The sequence below is a fragment of the Gadus chalcogrammus genome, chromosome 6 (assembly GCF_026213295.1).
Source record: "Gadus chalcogrammus isolate NIFS_2021 chromosome 6, NIFS_Gcha_1.0, whole genome shotgun sequence".
Classification (NCBI taxonomy): Eukaryota; Metazoa; Chordata; class Actinopteri; order Gadiformes; family Gadidae; genus Gadus; species Gadus chalcogrammus.
Genome location: NC_079417.1, coordinates 20942613 through 20966411, shown reverse-complemented (window position 1 = coordinate 20966411; position 23799 = coordinate 20942613). Strand labels below are relative to the sequence as shown.

The 23799-nt window shown below is 45.6% G+C and overlaps 2 protein-coding genes across 2 annotated transcripts in view; both read left to right on the top strand.

Moving 5' to 3' along the window:
* The window catches only part of gcn1 (GCN1 activator of EIF2AK4), a 32575-nt gene extending 23503 nt beyond the window's left edge, over window positions 1–9072 (top strand). The window contains exons 43-57 of the mRNA XM_056592716.1: window positions 140–355; window positions 732–896; window positions 1111–1272; window positions 1359–1451; window positions 1692–1835; window positions 2601–2870; window positions 3246–3359; window positions 3538–3768; window positions 4130–4323; window positions 4674–4788; window positions 5763–5859; window positions 6406–6554; window positions 7734–7844; window positions 8052–8273; window positions 8441–9072. Of these exons, the coding sequence (XP_056448691.1) occupies window positions 140–355; window positions 732–896; window positions 1111–1272; window positions 1359–1451; window positions 1692–1835; window positions 2601–2870; window positions 3246–3359; window positions 3538–3768; window positions 4130–4323; window positions 4674–4788; window positions 5763–5859; window positions 6406–6554; window positions 7734–7844; window positions 8052–8273; window positions 8441–8566 (2409 nt within the window). The 3' untranslated portion in view covers window positions 8567–9072. The remainder of the gene's footprint in view (window positions 1–139; window positions 356–731; window positions 897–1110; window positions 1273–1358; window positions 1452–1691; window positions 1836–2600; window positions 2871–3245; window positions 3360–3537; window positions 3769–4129; window positions 4324–4673; window positions 4789–5762; window positions 5860–6405; window positions 6555–7733; window positions 7845–8051; window positions 8274–8440) is intronic.
* Window positions 9073–9204: 132 nt separating this feature from the next.
* Window positions 9205–23372, top strand: rab35b (RAB35, member RAS oncogene family b). Its single transcript, XM_056592721.1, has 6 exons — window positions 9205–9537; window positions 11946–11996; window positions 12091–12214; window positions 19672–19796; window positions 21409–21533; window positions 21632–23372. The coding sequence occupies exons 1-6, from the start codon at window positions 9486–9488 to the stop codon at window positions 21758–21760; spliced, it is 606 nt and encodes a 201-aa protein (XP_056448696.1). The 5' UTR covers window positions 9205–9485; the 3' UTR covers window positions 21761–23372.
* The last annotated feature ends 427 nt before the right edge of the window (window positions 23373–23799 follow it).

Below are 23799 nucleotides of genomic sequence, written 5' to 3'. Positions count from 1 at the left end.
CATCTTTCTGTGCAAAACTAAATATCCATTTCAGAGTTACACAATACTCTAAGACATTACACAGTAAGACATTGCCTTGTGTTTGTTTGGGACATTACTGTGATAAATGTTGCTAATCTGTCCCTCCCTCCCCCACCAGGCAATCATCGGGGCCCTGGGAGACATTCGGCGTAACCGCGTGCTCTCCGGCCTCTACATGGGCCGCTCAGACACCCAGCTGGTGGTCCGCCAGGCCTCGCTCCACGTCTGGAAGATCGTGGTGTCCAACACGCCGCGCACCCTCCGCGAGATCCTGCCCACCCTCTTCAAACTGCTGCTAGGCTTTCTGGCGTCCACATGCCCCGACAAGAGAACGGTACGGGGTCGCGTCCCTCTGCATCAGTCGAAGCGCTCCTCTTCATCAGTCTTTGTGATATCAACAACTCAACCCGTCACACTCACTGCTGAAGTTTTTCCTTTGTTTTCATTGTACGTTCTTGTTTATTATCGTGTTCCTTTTAGTGATATAATGATTATAATACAACAAATATTATGTTCCGCCTAATTCGTTATATCCTGTTCTCCCCAATAATCTCCCTCCCTTAAATCAAAACCGACTCAAGCATCGACATGAATTTACCGATCAGTCGAATAAAGCAAAAGGTTTAGTCTTCATGTGTTGATGCATCTAAACAGCTTCCCCGCTAATAACATGTGCAGACCATTAATGTTGACCGTGTGTGTGTCCTCAGATCGCAGCGCGTACGCTGGGCGACCTGGTGAGGAAGCTCGGAGAGAAGATCCTTCCGGAGATCATCCCCATCCTGGAGGCCGGCCTGCGTTCTGACAAGAGCGACGAGAGACAGGGCGTCTGCATAGGCCTCAGCGAGATCATGAAGTCCACTAGCAGGGATGCGGTACGCCTTTCTTCTATTTGTTTTACTGTATGCAAATATTTCATGCGAAAAAGCTTTAAAAAACTTTATTGATAAAACAATTTTAATATTAGTGTTTTGGAGAAGAATAGGCAAAAGAGAATCCCTGCCACTTAGGATAGATGCATAGCACGCCTGACCCATCCACCTCGCTGGGAACACCCACTCACCGTTATAACCCTGGGTGTGGCTGCAGGTGTTGGTGTTCTCGGAGTCCCTGGTCCCCACGGTACGGAAGGCCCTGTGCGACCCCCTGGAGGAGGTGCGCGAGGCCGCAGCCAAGACCTTCGAGCAGCTGCACTCGACCATTGGCCACCAGGCACTGGACGACATCCTGCCCGCCCTGCTCAAACAGCTGGTGAGAGGAGGCCCCGCTCACCCCCAGAGAGAGTGTAGCTCAATGTGTACAGATGTATATTCATACATGTGTATCTCTGTTGCCAGGATGATGAAGCCACAGCAGGGTTCGCCCTGGACGGTCTGAAACAGGTCATGGCCGTGAAGAGCCGCTCCGTGCTGCCTTACCTGGTGCCAAAGGTAAGGGTTGCCCTCCTAAGTAGTCGACTTTACTACGGTTGTAAAGAGCTGAAGGGATCACACTGCCGACAGATTTTAGATAGATATATCTCTTACTACCTGATCAAAATAACTATGCATCAAATATCTAACCACGAGTCTCTCAAAATATAATAATATACCAGAATATCTTATGCAGACGAAGTGTGAATCCAGTGAGGATGTTGGGCTCACACTGACCCATGACCTCCCTCCCCCCAGCTGACCTCCCCTCCTGTCAACACGCGGGTGCTGGCCTTCCTGTCCGTGGTGGCCGGCGACGCCCTGACCCGCCACCTGGGGGTCATCCTTCCGGCCCTGCTGTCCTCACTGAAGAGCAAGTTGGACACGGAGGACGGAGAGCAGGTGAGACCACCTGTTGAGTCTCAAAAAGGATCAAATAGAACACCATATAATCACGTTCGATAAAGATGACAATTTTAGGATCCGTTCAATATTTGACTAAAGGTTTAAAATTCAGTTATTCAGTCTGAAGCGGTTGAAGTCAAAACAATCAATGGCCAGAGTGCCGTTGTATAATTGTATGTTTAAAAGTAGAATATTAAAACAATCCAAAAATGTCATTACTAGCAGTAGATTTTAAAATATGAACCGACTTGTGATGAAAACTTGAGGAGATGGCTGTCCAAGTCAATAGTAAAATGTCAAAGATAGCAGACGGCCAGCCTTTATAATTATAATGATAATGGCTAAGAATTACGATAGTAGAGCGCTGACTAGCAGCACTAACTTGGCCATTATGGATTTTTGAGAATGCACTCCTGTGAGCTACATTGGTAAGTCGAAGTTATGACATGTCCCGGCTGTTGGCATTTAAAAAATTTATGAAATCCCGAACATTTGAAGCATGCAGGACGTGATGCGTTCAAGGCGATGGGAGACTGACCTGCTCACATTAAACTTGTACTTGGAATACAAATTTTATAACTTCCACCTTAACATCCATAGCCATACTATATATATTTATTATGGAATTGTATGGCCTCGTTTGGTTAATCATTTTTTTGGAACGTTTTTCACAACATAATAAATGATATCGGAGCGGCCGTCACCAAAAAAAACCCTGCTTCACTCATCCATGTGTGTTTGTGTTGGCTCCTGTCACCTCAGGAGCTGCAAAGCTGTCAGACGGTGATCCTCTCGGTGGAGGACGAGGTGGGCCAGCGCGTCATCATAGACGACCTGCTGGAGGCCACGCGGGGCGCCGACCCCGGCCTCAGGCAGGCCGCCATCACCATCCTCAACGGCTACTTCGCCCGCACCCGCCTGGACTACAGCGCCCACACGCGCAACCTGCTCTCGGGCCTCATCCGCCTGCTCAACGACTCCAACCCCGAGGTCCTGCTGCAGAGCTGGGACACCCTCAACTCCATCACCAAGGTGGGTTGGTTCAGCTTGGCCCAGAGCATAGTGATGCGGTGAATACATGTTCAAAGCGGCCTTCTAGGCGCCACCGATCAGGCAGCACCACAAAATGAAGGGCCCTGGCGAATGGGATGCTAGAAAGGGTGGGAGAGGCTCAGATAGTGACAAATGGCTGCAAATGTCCCCCTTCTGGCTGCCGCATACCCCTCACACGTGCGCAACGCAATGATGAGCCTGGTCTACGATCAGATTGACAAAGTGCTTCACTTTCTAATCGTATAAATACAATCGTCTTAATAGAAATGCATCGTCAGTCAAATAGGATGATCTGGTGACTGTCAGAGAAAGGTCATTCGCTGTACTGAGACTGGTTTTGTCCCTGTGTTGCAGAAGCTGGACGCCAGCAGCCAGTTGGCCCTGATAGACGACCTGCACAGGGACCTGAGGTCCGTCAGTGCGGACGTGAAGGGGCAGCATCTCCCCGGCTTCTGCCTACCCAAGAAGGTAAGGGTGGACCCATTCCCAGAACACGCAGGCGGATGCATTGTGTCAGCCACTGTGTGACTCGGGTTGGGACCATGGCCTTGTTATTAAAATGTCTCTATTCCATGTCTTGGAGCGGTGCTCTGAACCCTCTCCCGTACTCAAACACTCTGGTGTTTTCTTTCGTGTTCTCGTCCAGGGCGTGACCTGCATCCTGCCTGTGCTCCGAGAGGGCGTCCTGACCGGCAGCCCGGAGCAGAAGGAGGAGGCCGCCAAGGCCCTGGGGGCCGTCATCAAGCTGACCTCCGCCGAAGCCCTGCGGCCCTCCGTGGTCAACATCACAGGGCCACTCATTCGTATCCTGGGAGACCGCTTTGCCTGGACGGTGAAGACCGCCCTGCTAGAAACCCTCACCCTGCTGCTGGCTAAGGTGTGTGCCTCCGTCTCTGTACCGGGCACTGACTTTAACCAGTCAAGTGTTCCTCAAGCTTCATCCCTGCTGTCACGGCTGCCTGTTAATAGGAGGCACACTTCTGCAGGACATGCATTTGGACTGTATGATGGTCGCATAGCAATACAGTAATATGGTATTCTTAGTAACCATTCATAACAGAAGGGTAGGGAATCATTTGAATATCTTCTAAATCTCCCAACCAGTTCCATGTCTTCCATCAAACTACTACTTGGTTGTTTCGGGATAAGAGGGCCAGTCAAACTGGGATTTGTCTTGATAGGCATCCAGGGGTAGATGTCAGTCCAACTTCCACAATAACCCTCCCCTCCCTTGGCAGGTGGGCATCGCTCTGAAGCCCTTCCTGCCCCAGCTGCAGACCACCTTCCTGAAGGCGCTGCAGGACGTGAGCCGCGGCGTGCGGCTGAAGGCGGCCGAGGCCCTGGGCCAGCTGGTGGCCATCCACACCAAGGTGGACCCGCTGTTCACCGAGCAGCTGGCCGCTATCCGCAACGCAGAGGACGCCGGAGTCAGGTGGGCGGGGCTAGATGCTCTAACGCTTTTGTTTTGATTGATGGTAAACTACCACCAATGCTTCACTACCAGCTAGACATACTGAGGGAGGTGGAAGGTTAATTTGGAACAAACCCCTAAGAAAATCTGAGGATCTCTAAGAATGGGTGGATGAGCCAGGCGTAGCTGTCTACTGCTGATTTCATTTTTAAACTTAATATTTGTAATGCCTCATATATATAGATATAGATATATCTATAGATAAAAAGGAAGTGCCAATACATTTGTGTGGTTATGCTTGGGGATCAATGTATTCTCTGTGGAGTCTCCCTTTATAATGTATATTGCCTTCCCCCTCCGCCTCCCAACAGGGAGACAATGCTCCAGGCGTTGCGCTTCGTCATCCAGGGCGCTGGGTCAAAGGTTGATCCAGCCATCCGCAAGAACATCACCACCACACTGCTGGGCATGCTGGGACACGACGAGGTATGAGGGGGCTGACGGCCACGCCCTGCGGCCCGCCGGGCTGCGCTGTGTTGAGACTATAGAGCTCTATGATGAGAAGTACAGAGCTCTATGATGAGAAGTACAGAGCTCTATAATGAGGAGTACAGAGCTCTTAAATGAGGAGTACAGAGCTCTTAAATGAGGAGTACAGAGCTCTTAAATGAGGAGTACAGAGCTCTTAAATGAGAAGTACAGAGCTCTATAATGAGGAGTACAGAGCTCTATAATGAGGAGTACAGAGCTCTATAATGAGGAGTACAGAGCTCTATAATGAGGAGTACAGAGCTCTAATGAGGAGTACAGAGCTCTATAATGAGGAGTACAGAGCTCTATAATGAGGAGTACAGAGCTCTATAATGAGGAGTACAGAGCTCTATAATGAGGAGTACAGAGCTCTATAATGGGGAGTACAGAGCTCTATAATGGGGAGTACAGAGCTCTATAATGGGGAGTACAGAGCTCTATAATGGGGAGCACAGAGCTCTATAATGAGGAGCACAGAGCTCTATAATGAGGAGCACAGAGCTCTATAATGAGGAGCACAGTGCTCTATAATGAGGAGTAGAGCTCTATAATGAGGAGTACAGAGCTCTATAATGAGGAGTACAGAGCTCTATAATGAGGAGTACAGAGCTCTATATTGAGGAGGCGTACAGAGCTCTATATTGAGGAGGCGTACAGAGCTCTATATTGAGGAGGCGTACAGAGCTCTATATTGAGGAGGCGTACAGAGCTCTATATTGAGGAGGCGTACAGAGCTCTATATTGAGGAGGCGTACAGAGCTCTATATTGAGGAGGCGTACAGAGCTCCATATTGTACTAAAGACCATTCATACATGGAGATCTTCACATTCACAGAGTGACATGTCATTTATTCAACTCATTCGAAACCCTGATTTCACAGGATGTGGTCTAGACTGACAATGACTGTAGATGCCATGTGTTTTTGTAGGATGCTACGCGCATGTCGTCTGCAGGCTGTGTCGGTGAGCTGTGTGCGTTCTTGTCGGAAGAGGAACTGAGGAGCGTATTGCAGCAGCACATCCTGGGTAGGTTAATCTACTGCCTCCAGCCACTGAGGGACTTCATCCAACAGTGTGTGCTTTGGGATAGGTGAAAACCTGCTTATGAGTATGAACCTCTAACGCTGTACAGAATGGAGCTATGCTTAAGTCCCTATTTAATGAAGAGTTTAGAACTGCCAAGCTGTCCATCGCCTATGACTATTGGGTAAATTAGCAAACGGTTCTATCCAAGGCGTCTCCCACTGTTATTTTTTGATGCATGTCATTACTGATTAGCCACAAGACCATCCTGGTCAAGTGACCTCCCGTTCTGTTCCACTACATGGTTCGATCTGGACTCTAGCCTCACATCGATCTCCTAAGATTAAGACGGAGGAGTTTGTCTGTCAAGGACAGTACGTGGGCAGCTAGAAGTCAAGACTGATCCTTGTAGTCAATAATCCGACACATCAGGAGAATTAAAAAGTAAACTAAAATGCTTAAATTGCATTACATTGGGAACATTAAATTGTCTCCATAACACATTGCACCGTGTTACTTGTATACCCATGATCTACTGTGTCCCTGCAGCCGATATATCTGGTGTGGACTGGATGGTGCGTCATGGCCGCAGCCTGGCTCTGGCCAATGCAGTGAAGTCTGCCCCCGAGCAGTTGTATGCAGAGGAGTACCGGGACACCGTGGCCGAGACCATCCTCACAAACGCCACCGCCGACCGGGTGAGTACGGGGGACACTCAGTACAAATAGTGAATCATTTATTTTGGGTGGCATGTTTAAAATGGGTTTCGCTAGGGGCTTTGGGATCTTAATTAACAAGGAGGAACTCCTTGGAGGAACTCCTTGAAGGAACGCAGAGGGGTTGAACCCTCCTTCCAATCGTTTTTCTCAGACGTTTATGCTTGAAAAGCTCGATATTTAATCTCTAGGACCCTCCCCCTCCACACATTACCTACTAACAGCGGCCATTCCCTATTTTTCTCACCCTCACTGGCCTGCTACAGATTCCGTATTCATTGACGCGCCTCTTCCCCGTTTAACGTGTAAAAATAAAAAAGGGCAAGTTTACTGGTCGCAACCATGTGCGACCACGACCAGATGTAAAATTCAGTCGCACACTCTCACATTTTGGTCGCAAAATGACCATTTGGTAGCAGTCTGGAGCCCTGAGATTAAACCAGCTGCAACCAGAGCTGAGGGGGCCTCTCTGGGAACCTATTGACGGAGTGAAGAAGAAGGGTTCAAGTTTGGATTTGGATGTATCAGCAGTCTGCTTCCATGATTACTGGTTGTTGACTGTTACACAGATAAAGGATTGGTTTCCTTTTACACTTTTGGAATAGAAAGAAGGCTCATGAAGACTGGAGGGCCAAGAAGGACGAAAGGGAATCATAAGATCTTTCTAGTAGGATGGTGCCAAACCGTGCAGGGTTTTATAGTTGAGAACTAGCCCCTCAAAATCCAATCCAGCAGTTATTGGAAGCCAGTGGATTGGAGTCGGTGGTAGAATTTTCTGGTTCTAATATGAAAAGAAACTTGTTTAGTATAGATATCATTGACCTTATTGTGTGAAATAAGGTTTTCAATAGTCATTACACCAAGACCATCTGAACAAAATCTGTTCTATTTCAGCGAGCTATTTATTTTTGTAAGACAGTCAAACTAACATCACCGCTCTGCGCTTCTATTAAACCGTCATTGCCTTTTTATTAGGATTTTATAGCTATAGGAATGAACAAATAATTTGGCCGGCCTCAAAGGTCTATCCCGGGCGCGGTACGGTACGGCGCGCCTAACCTGATAGTGGAAACGCCAATCAGTGTGATTCGTACGGGAAAAAGGGCCAATGGAACAACGCCATAACTTTTGGTGTGTGTGTGGGGCCGCCCCTCCTCTCAGATTCCCATCGCCACCAGTGGAATTAGAGCCATGGGCTACCTGATGAGGCATCAGCTGCGAGCAGAGGGAGGCAGCGCAGTTCCCCAGCGCATCATCACACACTTTGTCAAGGTAAGGCTGGCTTCTTATCATGACATGCTTCTCTCTGCAATACTTCTCAGCCTGGCTTCAAGCCACCTGCAAGCCACGTGAACTGTAAATAACAAAAACGGGTCGCTCTGATCAGAGGATTACCAAAAGTAAGCCAAACCCTCTGGTCGTGTTTTGTATTGAGCATCTTTTAGATTTATTTTAACCCCTTTTTGGCTCCCCGCGCAGTGTCTGCAGAACCAGTCGAGTGACATCCGCCTGGCGTCGGAGCGCGTGCTGTGGTGGGTGTTCCGCGAGGCAGCCACTCCCCCCCTGGAGGCCGGCCACATCAAGCCTCTGCTGAAAACCCTGCTGGACAACACCAAGGACAAGAACACCAGCGTCCGGGCCCAGAGCGACCACACCATCATCAGCCTGCTGCGCCTGCGCCAGGGCGAGGAGACCATGCAGGTGAGCCCCGCTAGCGTGTGCTACGACCCCCCCCCCGTTTCTATCGCCATGGATCGTAGGACCTTGAGGTGGCAAAACTATTCCCTTCTGGTTGTCATCAGGTGTGGTGCGCTCGGTATTGGGTTGATTTCTAACGGTGGTTAACATGGTTCTGTCGATGTCTACAGAGCGTCACTGCCATCCTGGATGCGGCCAGTAACGACCTGCTGTCAGATTGCCACCGGCGGTCACTGAAGAAGATAGCCAGCCTCCCAGATTCTAACGAAGAGATCGATGATACCATCCTGACGTGATCGGGACCGATCGAATCAAGCATACTGAGAAAAGCCCTCTTGAGCAAGAGCAGCTTGATTTGAAGTGTCATATATACATAAATTAATGCAAATCCCAAGCACACACAACTTTTTTTTTTTTTTTTTTTGCCTTATCTGGACCTTGGACAGTGTCTACATTGGCTTTCCTTAATATTTCTTTACTTTTTTTTCCCTCCTTTATTGTTTTAGAGTCCATTGTATTCACATTTATAATTTTTATGCTACAAACAGCAGTTTTTTTTAAATGTAACTTGATGTTGGAATGAGATGTTTGATCTTTTTTCAACATGGTATTTCAGTGTGCCAGTTATTTTACAAAAATATTTTGAGAACCAACAAAGATAAATGATAATTAACCCAGTTTTATTTGGACCTTGTGTGATTGTGAGGGATCAACTTGATATAACAAGAAAAATGACATACTGATCAGTGAAATGGTTGTAAAAAGCAATACAAATAAAAACATGATCTGATTAGGTTTTTGTGGTTATTCTGAAAAAGATTGTTTTTAATAGTGAATCTTAATGACGTTAATTACATGTGCAAACTTGTGAAATTTATTTCTGTTAAATATTAAGTTAAATATAATGAAGCTGGCATCCTATTATTGCGCATCGCGTCTGCGCACTGAGCATAGGTCTGATAGTTGGGTGCAGTCACTGCCAGAGAAGGAAGCGGAGTTTCCGGCTATTTGCAACGGAGTGCGAGGACTGCTGACACCGCGAAACCCCGTGAAAAAAGCCGCCGGCTCGGGGGCTAGAAGTTTAGCATCGGTAGCGGTCGTTTTTCCCTCCATACCAGTTTAAGCTGTTCAATTACGGGCCACGGGTTCGAACAGCGAGCGGAGAGGAAGAGCGAGGACTAGGCATCAGGCGGGGGTGACCCACCGACTACCGGCATGGCCAGGGACTACGACTACCTCTTCAAGCTGCTCATCATCGGGGACAGTGGTAAGCCCACTCCGGGGATGCATTACGGGAAACGGGCCTTATCGTGTTTTTGTAAGGCAGGCAGAGACTCCGTGGGCCACGGTTGTGTGTTTACGACTCTTGTTGCTTCATTTGAGCTTTTGTTTATTTAAACCGAGTATGCTTTTAAAGCCATACTTTGGCAATTAAACGGTAATGTCAGGGCGGAGGTCTGTGTCAGGGGCGGTCGTTTCAACCGATCAGGCCGGATATCGACTGCAGATATGGGGACGTTTCGTTTCCATCAGGTTACGCCGTTGCTCACACACTCATCACAGATTAGAGGTACGGATGTAAGCAGGTTCCTGGATGATTTTATGTGTATCTGTATGCTTGGCTGGCTAGGTTGCTAGCTGAAAGTTATCATAATATTTGCCATCTTTGCTATGTAGCTAGCACTAGCTAGCTTGTGGAACTGGCCTGTAACTTGTGGATTGTCTACATGCGGGTTAGAGTTTACTAAAACTGTAGATTGTGTGTATAGATGTATGCATATCGATACAGATACATAGATCGATAAAATTACTAGATTTAACCCTGCAAGCAATTAAAAGACTGACGTGGAACCGATTGCACCACATACTTAGTTTTGTCAAATGTAGGGTCTACAGTGGCAATTTGCTCGGAGTGTGTCTTTGGTCACACCTCGACTGTAAATGTGGCCCTAAATGGGGTTTATGACCATTCCTTAACGGGGTGTAATAAATACAAGACAAGGTCTAGTGGAAATGCATTGATTCATTTATTTTATTTTTTCAGCCTCCTGCATTGTTTTTTTTATTTTGGTCTTCAGGACAATATCTGACTTCCTAACGGTTCTGACTTTCCAAGTCGTTCCCCAGCCTCGACCCCATGTTAGGATAAGACTAATTCATTGACAAGCATTCATTGACATTGCCCATCCCGGCACCACCCCATCAGCTGCAGCAAAGCCAGTCTTTGCTGCTGTACACAGGGGCCTGTGTCCCTTCAGCTGCACAGGGATCTGCACAAGCATCACTGTCTTGACCACTATCCTCAAATCTAACCATACACAAAGTTTAGACTGAGAATCACACAACAGACAGTAGTTTGGTATTTGTCTTATCAAGTGGAAAACCGGCTGGACACATTCATTCAACCTGTTAACATTCTAGCCTCCCTCCAATTGGGTTATGAACATGTGTTAAACCATTCACAATGTTCATGGTAGTATTGATACTGGGAAAGTTTTGTGTTACACTGTAAATGTTATCTATACAAACGCTCATGCAACCCCAAGTGTTTCCTTGCTTCCTTTTGTTTTTTACCATTTTAAAGAAGTTTTGATTCCTTGCTTTGCACATTCTAAGGCACTGCCGCCGCAAGGAGATGTCCTCTCTTCTGCTTTGTAGCCTCAATACCATTGTCAGCTTAAACAAAACCTCTGCACTGGGCAGACCACGGAAACTTGAGAGCGGTTTAACATTGGGACCAATCAAACACAAGAAACCAGGAAACACAACAGACAGGTTGGGAAGAGAAAAGGGGACCCTCCCAAATACTGAGCCACACAGTAGTCCATAGAAACCTGAACACCAGTGGCTTTTCAATGACAGTTGTCATCTCTTGTTTCTCTGCACTACCTCAGACCACATCCCTTAAGTTTAAATAGAAAATGTAATGAACTCTGCAGTGTTTTTTCTGTGTTTTTTTTTTACACCCAATGTTCTGACCACAAACACGATCATACAAGCACAAACCCACATTAAGCACAAACCAACAGCCAGGAAAGCTAAATATTATGCATACAAAAAGTATGCAGTATGCAAAAATTTAACTGAATGGAGTCTGTCCCCATAGTGTGACAGACCCCCATAGTGTGACAGTGTTGTATCCCATAGATGTGTAGGGGTAATACATGTATGAACTGTATTATAAATATATATAACTATTATATTCCATTAATCTCTGTCCTACACTGCAGTGTTTTACTGTGATCATATTGCCATGTGCTACTTATAAAAACACACACACACCCCTCATATACAACTGGGTTCTTGTTTCAAGGGTACAGTGTGGCTGCACTTTATGGTAGGGCCCTTTTTAATGTTAAGTGATACCGGACCTATATTAACAATTTGTACAAATAAGTTCAAATTTGATCCTCAACAAAAAACAATCAAACTTCTGTTTGTCAAACGTCCCTTATCATACATGTATCAGAGCTGCTTCTGATAGGCCTGGCAGCAGCGGTGCCTCTCTTCAAGCCAGGGTGTGTGCTTCTGCGATATGGTACCTAGAATCTGAGTGTCACTGTAGTTGTAGATGCAACAGACTCATGCCATATCCCCTCCTGATGTGCACAAATATGAAGAAATACTTATATTCTCCATCAACGATCCTGTTTCCTTGTTTTTCTTTCCCTTCAGGAGTGGGAAAGAGCAGTCTCCTCCTGCGATTTGCAGACAACACTTTTTCAGGCAAGTTCTGGCATCCCCTCACACCTCAGCCACATGTGTGTTGTTGTTGTATAGCTGTTTATATCCTCAATGTGTGTGTGTGTGTGGTCTGCAGGGAGCTACATCACCACGATCGGTGTGGACTTCAAGATCCGGACGGTGGAGATCAATGGCGAGAAGGTGAAGCTACAGATCTGGGACACGGCCGGGCAGGAGCGCTTCCGCACAATCACCTCCACGTAAGGGGAACGCACAACACACACACTCCGTTTTCTGACCACAAACACCAACATGCACAGAGAACAAACCCACAATAAGCATGAACTAACAGCCAGGGATCACCCCTGGAATCACTAGCAGACCCAGGCTCGTAGTCTGGTAGCACATCCCTCCTCTGGCGCCCCAGGTGAGGCAGCAGACACGGGAGAACTGGTGGGCCTGTTAGAGCTTGAATCGCTAACGAAGATCTGAACCCTGTTTCGAAACTACCGCATAAATAAAGCAATTCTTTCCACACCAGACCTTTATGAATTAGCACGCCACGACATTTCAGATATGCTATGTCCTACGTTAGCCGGACATCGCCTGACCAATTCGTAAAAGCTTCTTAGTCTCAAACTTCTCATTTCATTTTTGATTCCCAGGGAGCGTTCTCAACAGATGCAGACCAAAATGACTCCAGATGCAATTAGATAGACTTACAACCAATCAGAGCAACGTAAGCGGCAGACATCTTGCTTGTTGTTTGGGTTTGTTATATGAAAATGTGTCAGAGGCGCTTTCACAGGGCAATCCTATATAATCCTATATAACGGTTGGGATTGGCCCGACTCTGGCCAATCACTGGTTAACCCATGTCTTTTTTATTATTTATTTGTGGTAGTATGTGTTATATGATCATCAACAATATCACTGTTACTGAAATAAGACATTTAAAGAAAACGGGTGTGAAATTCTATGTTTTTCCTGTTACTCAATAACAGATTGTGAACGTTTGAACGTTTCATTTCACATTTTATTCATCGCTAATGTATGGTTTCATAGTATTTGAAAGCTGCTATACCATACCATTGTAGGGTTTCATTGCATTCAAAAGCTGCTATGCTATTGTATGATTTAATGTTTCCATGCGGGACATGACTTTGGTTAAAATGTTATTCGGCAGAGATTGCGGTCAATTCAGATCCAGGTCATTCCTGTGCGGGTACGGGTAAGGCATCTCGTTTTAAGAATACCTACAGGCAGGCTGTGGACTTGGGGATCAAACGCTGTACCCCAGCCAATACAATCTGTCCCCATTGTTGTGGTGCAGTGTTCAGCAACACCCCCGCGCTGCGATTGCCAGTGCACCTTCTGTTGCTTTGTATTTCTGTCCTCTTTCACCAAATGTAGATGTCTTGGTTTGAATGCGTCAGAAAGCTCCTAACTTTCTGAAGTGAAACGGCTTCTATTTGTCTCTGCTTTGCATTACCTAACCGGGGAAGCTGTGACCCAATAATGAATGAATACATAAATGTGTTCTTTCGTCAAATTAATTTGTCGATTCTCGGTCCCTCTCTCAAAGTGCACGCAGGATTCGGGTGCAACGGTCGACATGCTCGGTCTTATTACCTTCTTAATGCAGCAGGAGACCTGCCACACTGCTGCGCTTGTGTGTCATAAATGTGAGTTATTCTTTACTTGCTCACGAGTAGTTGCAGAGGGAATGTTGTCATGCAGGACCCGGCTAGGGACACATTGAGGCAGCGAGCGCTGGTTTCAATACCACCCATCCCAGACGAGTCCCGACTGCTTTCGGCAAGGCATTCTGGACGTCAATCAGATCGATGCCTCTTTTGATTTCTCCCTAGCGTGATGCTGAATAACACATGTCGTAGCCCTAGAATTTCTTTAAACACCACAGAACAGTGGACTCAGCATTGGGTAGACCTCGATCGTAAAGTTCTGATGGACGGATCTCCAGAACCCAGACCGCCTGGACACACGTGATTCTCAGATTGAATAGAAACCTCTATTCCGCCGTCACCGTGCAGGAATCCCTGGTCGGTAGCGGGCTCGTTTGTCTGCAGAAGTAGAGCAGTGCGGTGGTTCATTAAGGACCCTGAGTGAACGTCCACACAGAGGACAGGCTGTCACAAGGACCTCTGCTGGTCGTCCACCTCCCTGCGCCTGGCGTCTGTGGCCTGCCAGCCGTCCTCATTGTCGTGATGTTACGATTGGTTGCTGCATTTTGGACCTGAAATGGGGAGTAGCAGTATTTACTGCTACTCATGTTTAAGTAGCAGTGTCCTCCTCGTTTCCTCGTGAATCTATGGCGGAGATTATGCGCTGATACAAGGTCACACTGACGTTTTGGTGTCTGAGCATATTTCTGTTATTATAATTGATGCCATGGGATCCATTTCTAAATGTGTTCTAAATGAGGAGAGTGAGTCACATTGATTTATTATACTATACTGTTTTTAAAGATGGCTTTATGGACCTGTTATCAACATGAGGATGTGGAACTTGTTGTTGCTGGGGGTAGGTGTCGGGTTTAGGGCTGTAACGATACACGTATCGAAACCGAAATCGTGACACTCAAAGCCACGAACCTGTCTCGCGGTGCGAGAAGGCAGAAATGCGACACGCCCTTTCTAACTCTCCGGTCAAATTGTCCGATTTAAATTTGCTAATAATTTGTCTAAATAATAGTCTGCTGACACCGCTCCTCTTATCGATGCCGTAAGTCTGCGACAAAATGCCATCTCTGTGATGACAGCTCTCCGTGGCTACGGAGGATTGCATTTCTCCACAACCTGCGAAGTCCTCATAATGCAATATGAACCACATTTATCCAGAGTGGTTCAAGCGCGCCAAAATAGTCTGTGTGATCCCTGTCTCTAGTGTTTTGTATGCTTAGACCGGCAGTTGGTCTGCTTATAGGTCGGAATGAAGCGGCCACCGATTATTGACAGGATGGGTACTTTATTCTACCGGACTCGTTCGTTTCTTCACTAGACACACACACACACGCGCTCTCCTCGCTCGTCCACTCACTCGCTGACGTCACTCACACACACACGCACACTGTCAATCTCGCACACAAACATACGCTACTCGTAACACTATGCCTCGTTATTGCGAATCAGACGTTCATGTTTTTTCCCATCTATTTGAAAGTTAGGCTATTAAACATGTTGCATTCTATACGGCCTGATTATTTCATTATTTAAGCTACATAGCAATAATAGGATATTTGACGGAAAACAAAACCTATGCAGGCCACTTTGACCGGCACCCTTTTTTCTAGCGAGAACGCGGGAAATTACTATTATTTATTTGACTTATTTATTAATTTAGCTATACTTTAATAGTATTCTTTCTGTTCAAATCTGTTCAGTGTTCCAAATTATTTGTTATTAAATGGTACATTAAGTTAATTGTTATACAAGTGTTGTTTAAATAAAATGCTTTTCAAATGTAAAAAAATCGTGGGATGTATTGAACCGTGGGCCAAAAATTGTGATACAAACCGAATTCTGAGTTGGTGTATCGTTATAGTCCTAGTAGGGGTGTAGGCTGGTGATTCTACCAGACCTTCTGCCCACTCCGTCTCACACACACACACGCACGCACACGAACACGAACACGCACACACACACACTAGGGCTGGGCGATTTGACCAAAATATCATATCCCGATATAGGTCATTCATATCCCGATAACGATATATATCACGATATAGCACATTCTCTGTAAATTCAATGAATAAATAGTTAATATAAAATGACCACATGGATAGGCCTATTTCGTATTGCATTTTGAATTATATACTTTACAAATAAAGATTACTTACTCATGATTATTTTTTTCCTTTTATTTAGAACCTTTGTGCAAATTATGCATGCAATAAATATAAAATATGAATGTATAAATATAAAAAGGTAAATAGAAAACACTTTTTTGGTTGGTTTTCAAAATATTAAAACCAACCATACCAATAGTCTTTAACAGTCGAACTTTGTATTGTAGCGGCAAACAAAAATGAATACAGGCCTAACATAAATATTGGTATATAAAATACGAAATGTAAACATGGAACACTTTCAAATTTAAACCAATGCAGCAAAATAAGGCTCACAATAAATATATAGAATATAACAAGTACGTTTTGAGCACTCGACGATGGTACTTTTGTGGATTTCATTCATAGACTCTCTCCGTACTGTTTGTCGTGATTCTTTCGTAGGTGGTAAAATAGGTTGGTGGTGTTTGAGTCTGGTGAGGGGACCGGTTTGCGGCATACTTTACAAAGTACGTTTTTCTGGTGTTTCCGGTGTCCGACTTTTCAAACCCAAACCACGTCCATGCGATGGAAGTAGCCCCTCTTTTAGGTACGAGCTCACTTTGTCTTGGCTGGTCGTCGGAGTCCTTCTCCTGTTCAGAATTGTCACGTTCACTCTCCTCCATGTTTGTTTGTGTTGCCTTTATGTGCCGTGTGGATGAATGTAAAGCGTCGTCCAAATGGCGTAAAATATTACAGTAAAGAGTGATTTGCGACAAGACGATATAAACGATAGAGCATAATATGAAACAATAGTCATTTTTATATCATCACACGTTATACATCGTCATTTTGCCCATCCTTAACACACGCACACACACGCACGCACGCACGCACGCACGCACGCACGCACGCGCACACACACACACACACACCTACCTTTACCCGGTGGCCTGCTTCCTCTGGCCACATCCTGGGGACACACAAGCAGTCACGTCGACGGACAACCAACTCTGACGTGGACCAACGCACACGCGCTAACACACCCATAAAGGGTCTGACAAAGGCCTCTTTGTGGTGGTGTTTTGTGCAGTGGGGCCCTACTGGCCCCGCTGCCAGGCTCTCCAGCGGGCAGCCGGTGGCCCCTCATAGGTCCTCAGACGGCAGGTCACCCGCAGCAGCACAGGCTGGAACAAACCCTCACACTCTGTCTCCCCTGGGCCACACAGACTTAGTAGTGGTTAGTATACCCTAAACACGGTCTTAGTAGTGGTTAATATACCCTAAACAGAGTCTTAGTGGTGGTTAGTATACCCTAAACACAGTCTTAGTAGTGGTTAGTATACCCTAAACACAGTCTTAGTAGTGGTTAGTATACCCTAAACACAGTCTTAGTAGTGGTTAGTATACCCTAAACACAGTCTTAGTGGTGGTTAGTATACCCTAAACACAGTCTTAGTAGTGGTTAGTATACCCTAAACACAGTCTTAGTGGTGGTTAGTATACCCTAAACACAGTCTTAGTAGTGGTTAGTATACCCTAAACCAGTCTTAGTAGTGGTTAGTATACCCTAAACACAGTCTTAATAGTGGTTAGTATACCCTAAACAGAGTCTGAGGAGTGGTTAGTATACCCTAAACACAGTCTTAGTAGTGGTTAGTATACCCTAAACCAGTCTTAGTAGTGGTTAGTATACCCTAAACACAGTCTTAGTAGTGGTTAGTATACCCTAAACCAGTCTTAGTAGTGGTTAGTATACCCTAAACACAGTCTTAGTAGTGGTTAGTATACCCTAAACACAGTCTTAGTAGTGGTTAGTATACCCTAAACGGAGTCTTAGTAGTGGTTAGTATACCCTAAACACAGTCTTAGTAGTGGTTAGTATACCCTAAACACAGTCTTAGTAGTGGTAGTATACCCTAAACAGAGTCTTAGTAGTGGTTAGTATACCCTAAACCAGTCTTAGTAGTGGTTAGTATACCCTAAACACAGTCTTAGTAGTGGTTAGTATACCCTAAACCAGTCTTAGTAGTGGTTAGTATACCCTAAACCAGTCCTAGTAGTGGTTAGTATACCCTAAACACAGTCTTAGTAGTGGTTAGTATACCCTAAAGTTTAGGGTATTCTAACCACTACTAAGACTGGTTTAGGGTATACTAACCACTACTAAGACTGTGTTTAGGGTATACTTACCACTAGTAAGACTGTTTAGGGCCTAAACACAGTCTTAGTGGTGGTTAGTATACCCTAAACACAGTCTTAGTGGTGGTAAGTATACCCTAAACACAGTCTTAGTAGTGGTTAGTATACCCTAAACCAGTCTTAGTAGTGGTTAGTATACCCTAAACAGAGTCTGAGGAGTGGTTAATATACCATAAACAGAGTCCTAGAATGGGTTGAGTATACCATAAACAGAATCTTGGGAGTACTTGAGTAGACGACCATAAACAGCCATGATATTATACCATAAAACTTCAATTAAACGCTGAGTCCCTTTTACTTGCCGGCTGTGGTTACACGTTTTGACAAGTAAACGCCTGTCTCAATTAGACGCCGGTCAGTTTTTCTCTAGAAGTCGGAGATAACGCACGAATAAGCTGGATGAAAAACGCTGTAAAACAAGAACAAGAAGATTGTAGCGCGAGTCATCTGCCCTCTACCCCCAGAGCCTTGCCAGGGTCGCATGACATCAGACGAACGTATTTCCGAGCATTACCAACTTCCAACAGTAGATGGCATCACTGGAACCAAAAGGAAAATCGAAAGGATTTTTGAATCGCTATCATTTTATAATATTTTAAATATTTTATACTTTTTTTTTTTACTTTATACTAAAATATAGACTCCTAAAATGTTGTGTTTTTAATGGAAGTCAATGGGCGGACGGCAACTCAGTTGCAGTTTGAACCTTTTATAAGGTGTTCAAACATTTAGCAAATCCTCACATTTCACTGACTTTTGATAGGATTAATCTATTGGAAATCTACTTGTTGTGTACCGGTTGTTTGTATCACACTAGGTCCCTATGGAGACTGACCTTTTTCTGCCACAACGGTCTCTTAGAATCTATTAAACGTGTTTCTTACCTCACACTTCAAGGGACAGATGCATGTTCTTCTACTGAGACTATATAGGTGGCCATGGCCAACCTATATAGTCATAGTTTTTGATAAGCAGTCTGTTTTGAGGCAATGTTCTTCATACATGGCTGGTTGGCTGCTTCTACTAGAAGCTAAATGCTAATGTCCTTCAAAACGATATTTTTCACATCATGCTATCTTCACAAACGATATGAAAGCTGAGTCTCCATAGAGTCCAACTGTATACGCCTTGTCATCCTCACGCCTAATATCAGACCATTATCATACCAGTACTATGTACTGGTATGATTACCAGTCATACTAGTACGACTTATTATTCTAACCCTACTACTTATACCTTCTCATAGCAGTAGTACTGTGTATCATACTCGTACGTCGTACGTCTTAGTATGATAAGAAGTACTAGTATGACACAGTATTACTGCTATGAGAACGTATAAGTAGTAGTGTTAGAATAATAACACTACTACTTATATGTTCTAATAGCAGTAGTACCATGTGTCCTACTTGTACTTATCTCACTAACGGTACTAGTAAGGAGGAGGCTGGAGGGGTGTTCCGTTCTGCTGGGGACCGCTTTCCCCGACACATTTTGCACCTCACGCTAGTCTGCTTCAGAGTTTACGTAGCCATGACCTTTCCTCCGTACGATTTCTGTCTTTTGCGACAGTTTCCACTCAGTCGTTCAATCCTCCTCTCGGCAGGTCATGGTGAGGGCCCGAGGACGGGTGTCGTTTCTATGCGGGGAGAATCAAATGTTACTATTGTTAATAACTTTGATCCTTTTTGGGGTTAGTGTTCCTGACTGGTGCTTCTCCTCCTCCTCCAGATACTACAGGGGGACCCACGGGGTCATCGTGGTGTACGACGTCACCAGCGCCGAGTCTTTCGTCAACGTCAAGCGATGGCTCCATGAAATCAACCAGAACTGTGACGACGTGTGCCGAATATTAGGTGAGTCTTCCTCTCTCCTCCCTCATCGGCGTGAGGCCAATAAGATTCAAAACCAGCACCGAACCGTGACTCTTAGACCTTTCCCCTTCGCAAAAAAAAAGCTATCCACCAGCTGAGCATTCTGTGTACTCTCTGTAGTACTGCAAACGTTAAACATCATGACAATAACAGATCTGAAACTAAATTGTGTACGAGTCCAGCCGTGACAATGCAACGAGCAAACAGCACGGAGAGAGTGATCACCAGAACTAAAAGCGGCCATCTCTTGAGCAGAATGCAAATCCTGAAGACAAATAATCGCATCATCAAACAAGATGTGTGTGCACTTCAGTAGTGTAGTGTAGTGTAGGTAGGTAGGTAGGTAGTGTAGGTAGGTAGGTAGGTAGGTAGGTATATGACAGCGGCCCCAGGCATGACTGCAGAAAAATCAAACACCATCAGTAAAGCTTATACTCCTTGGTTAATCGCATCTTCCATGGGTATCGCGATAGTTGGGAGTTGAAATGCTCTGGTGTGTGTCTCCCTGTTATTAACTCCAACTTTTATTAAAAGTCAACCTTAAACGACGTAGATAGCAAATCAGAAACAATGCCCTCCTCACTAGCAGTTACGTTACTCACGTCCCTTATCACGGCCCATTAGGTTATATCCAGTTCATTGGATTCGTGTCCGGCACATTTGGTGGAACTATTCATAAAGTTTGCAATAACAAAGCCCACCCATCTTGAGGGAAGATATGATTGGTCAATTCTACTAAGCCGGATGGCGATAGCCGCGGCAGCTACGTTAGTTTTGTGACCTCATAACGCCCACAATGAACAAAGAGCAACAATGTAGGAAGTCCGAGAAGGACGTCCTACAACTTTTGCACGCCATTTTCTTCAATAAACGCTTTCGCAGTCCAGAAATACCTTGCGGATAATGTGTTAGTTTGTTCGCACTTGTTGAATCGCACTTTCCCTGTCGCACGGAAGTGCGATTCTGTCGACCAATCAACGGACGACTTGTGTAGCTCGAACTTGCCGACACCCTTTCAGGCGTCTCAGTACCCCAACGGAGGAGTACTGCGAGATAAGCACGGCTCAATACGGCTCAGTCCGGATCACGCCCACTTTTGGCGGTGGAAAAGTGACCCGTGTTGCCCTTCTGGAAATGCGCCGTGGCGCTTTGGCTTGGTGGAGTAGTGAAGGTGCGGTTCGGCACAGCACAGTTATGGCTCGCGTCTCCACCGCAGACAGTTGGTAGGGGGGGTAGTCCTTTAATGGTCCCTGAAGAACATGCGTATCTAACATTAGTTACGCATTACATTAATTAATTTGCATGCCAGTTTTATTAAATTTTATACTGTGTATTCTCCGTGTAAATCCATGCACCGAACCGTGAGGTCCGTACTGATTCGGTCCAATACGAATACATGTACCGTTACACCCCGTGTGTGTGTGTGTGTGTGTGTGTGTGTGTGTGTGTGTGTGTGTGTGTGTGTGTGTGTGTGTGTGTGTGTGTGTGTGTGTGTGTGTGTGTGTGTGTGTGTGTGTGTGTGTGTGTGTGTGTGTGTGTGTGTGTGTGTGTGAAAAATACCTTGTAACCATGTTGTTCTGCGTGTTTGTCCTAGTCGGGAACAAAAACGATGACCCCAACTCGAAGGTGGTGGAGACGACCGACGCCCAGAAGTTTGCGGAGCAGATGGGCATCAACCTGTTTGAGACGAGCGCCAAAGAGAACATCAACGTCGAAGAGGTGAGCGCCTGCGTCGTGTGTGAGAGGCGCGACGGGCCACAGTCCTCCGTTACCTCCACGCACTCGTTCACGCACGCTCTTCCCTCTCTCTCTCCTAGATGTTCAACTGCATCACAGAGCTGGTGCTGAGGGCCAAGAAGGACGTGATGGCCAAGCAGCAGCAGCAGCAACAGAACGACGTGGTCCGGCTCGGCAAGAGCAGTAAACGAAAGAAAAAGTGCTGCTAGCGAAGCCCAGTGGGAAAACGGCCAGCAGCTTCTCTTCTGCAAAGAACACACATCAACACACATTCTCACACACACACACACACACACACACACACACACACACACACACACACACACACACACACACACACACACACACACACACACACACACACACACACACACACACACACACACACACACACACACACACACACACACACACACACACATTCTCACACACACATATAAACACACACACTCAACGGGACTCCAAGTATCTTAAAATATTCAGTAAATATACACATTTAAGGAAACAAAATAAACGGAAAATGTCCCCTTTGGACATGCCAATCATGAAGACTTACGGAAAAGGAAAATGAAAAAAATAAATGTACAGATTTTATGAAAAAGTCAGATCATGTTTTACTGGAGCTCCGCAGCGTCACACTGAGATCCTCCTTTTCACTTCATGTTTTTAATTTCCCCTCTTAACGGGACGTGAGCACGCAGCGGTCCCCCCCCACGGCCCCTCCAGTCACCAGACGTGCAGCCGGCGCTCTAGCAGAAGATAAGGGGATCTCGGGGGGGTTTCCTTCAGTGTGGAGGGTTTTCAGAGGTCGGGGGGCCAGGTGAAGGCGGAGGGTTTTGGATCCTCACCTCTTTAACCGAGGGATGCTTAGAGTATTTCAATGGACACAACTGGTGCCAGGAATTATTTGTTCTGTTTGTGATTTTTTTGTCTTGTCTATGATTTGCCAACCCCCCCCCCCCCCCCCCCCCCCCTGCTCTTTACCCTCCTACTTCCAGTTGTGCTGAGCCAACAAGTTTATCTTTTATACCTTAGCCTCCCCCTCCATCAATTGTTGTTTTTTTATTATAAAAAATATTATACTGCCAAAATTATCTAAATGAAAAGAATGCTTTTATGAATTCAAGTGTCAGACTGTAGCCTCAGCCTCCTCCTCTCCCATCCCGCTACCTGCTCACTCTACCCGCCACATATCAGCACTGGGCATGGCAGCAGAGCATTCACCTCCTGTTTTGGACCACTAGAGGGAGACACACACACACACACACACAAGGCTCTTTACTCGATGAGAGCTGGAGACCAGAGGAGCAGTCCACAGGGTTTTTTCAGGGCCCAGTAAGACCAGGACTCCCCGTACACCCGTCATTATCTTGGCATGTGCCACTTTTACTTTGAAAGAGTCTGCTTGCGGTAAATGTGTCCCACGGTGTGTTTTAGTAATCACAACTGTCAACGACGTGGCTTTAGCTCCTCGTCGCCTTGTTAAACGGATGGTGACGTGTCATTGTGTATGGTTTGATTAAGAGACTCTATTAAAATTCTCTTGTCACTCAGCTCACTGTTATTACCAATTCAACTGAAGTGAAAACGTGTTTTTTTTCTTTCTTTTTAAGAATTAATCAAACTGATCTGTTATGCAAAACCCTTTGGGCTGGGAGGAGGGGGCGTGGTGTGATGTTAAAGTCAAATAATGTTCCTATTTACTAAGAAATGTATCTGTTCTATTTTAATTTTATTTTTTAATGTATATGTTGGGAGAACCATTGTTTAGGCAGTTAAAGAAAATTTGCAAGTTTTCCTTTAGTCATCTCTGGAGTAAGATGGGGGGGGGGGGTGTACAGTACAAGTCTGCTGTGCTTCTCTGGGGGGGGGGGGGGGGGCATTGAGGTTGCGGACGATGTAGAGAGACTCCAGATCTCTCTCACACACACACACACACACACACACACACTGATAAACTCAGTGCAGCAGTGCCAACAACCCTCAGACTGAGAAGAAGATGGCCTACGATCTCAGACTGTGTGATTTAATCTTCATTATGTGTATGTATATGTAAATATATATTATATAATTGTGTGTTTATATTCAATATAGAACACACGCAAACACACACACGCATATTAGCATACATTAGTGCATGATTACATGCTGTGTGCTCTTCATTGAAACACGTTATCAGCTGTGGTTTGCTGTACACTGGAGAGAGGATGGATGTGCTGTTCTCTCCCCCCTCCCCCCCGATGAATTG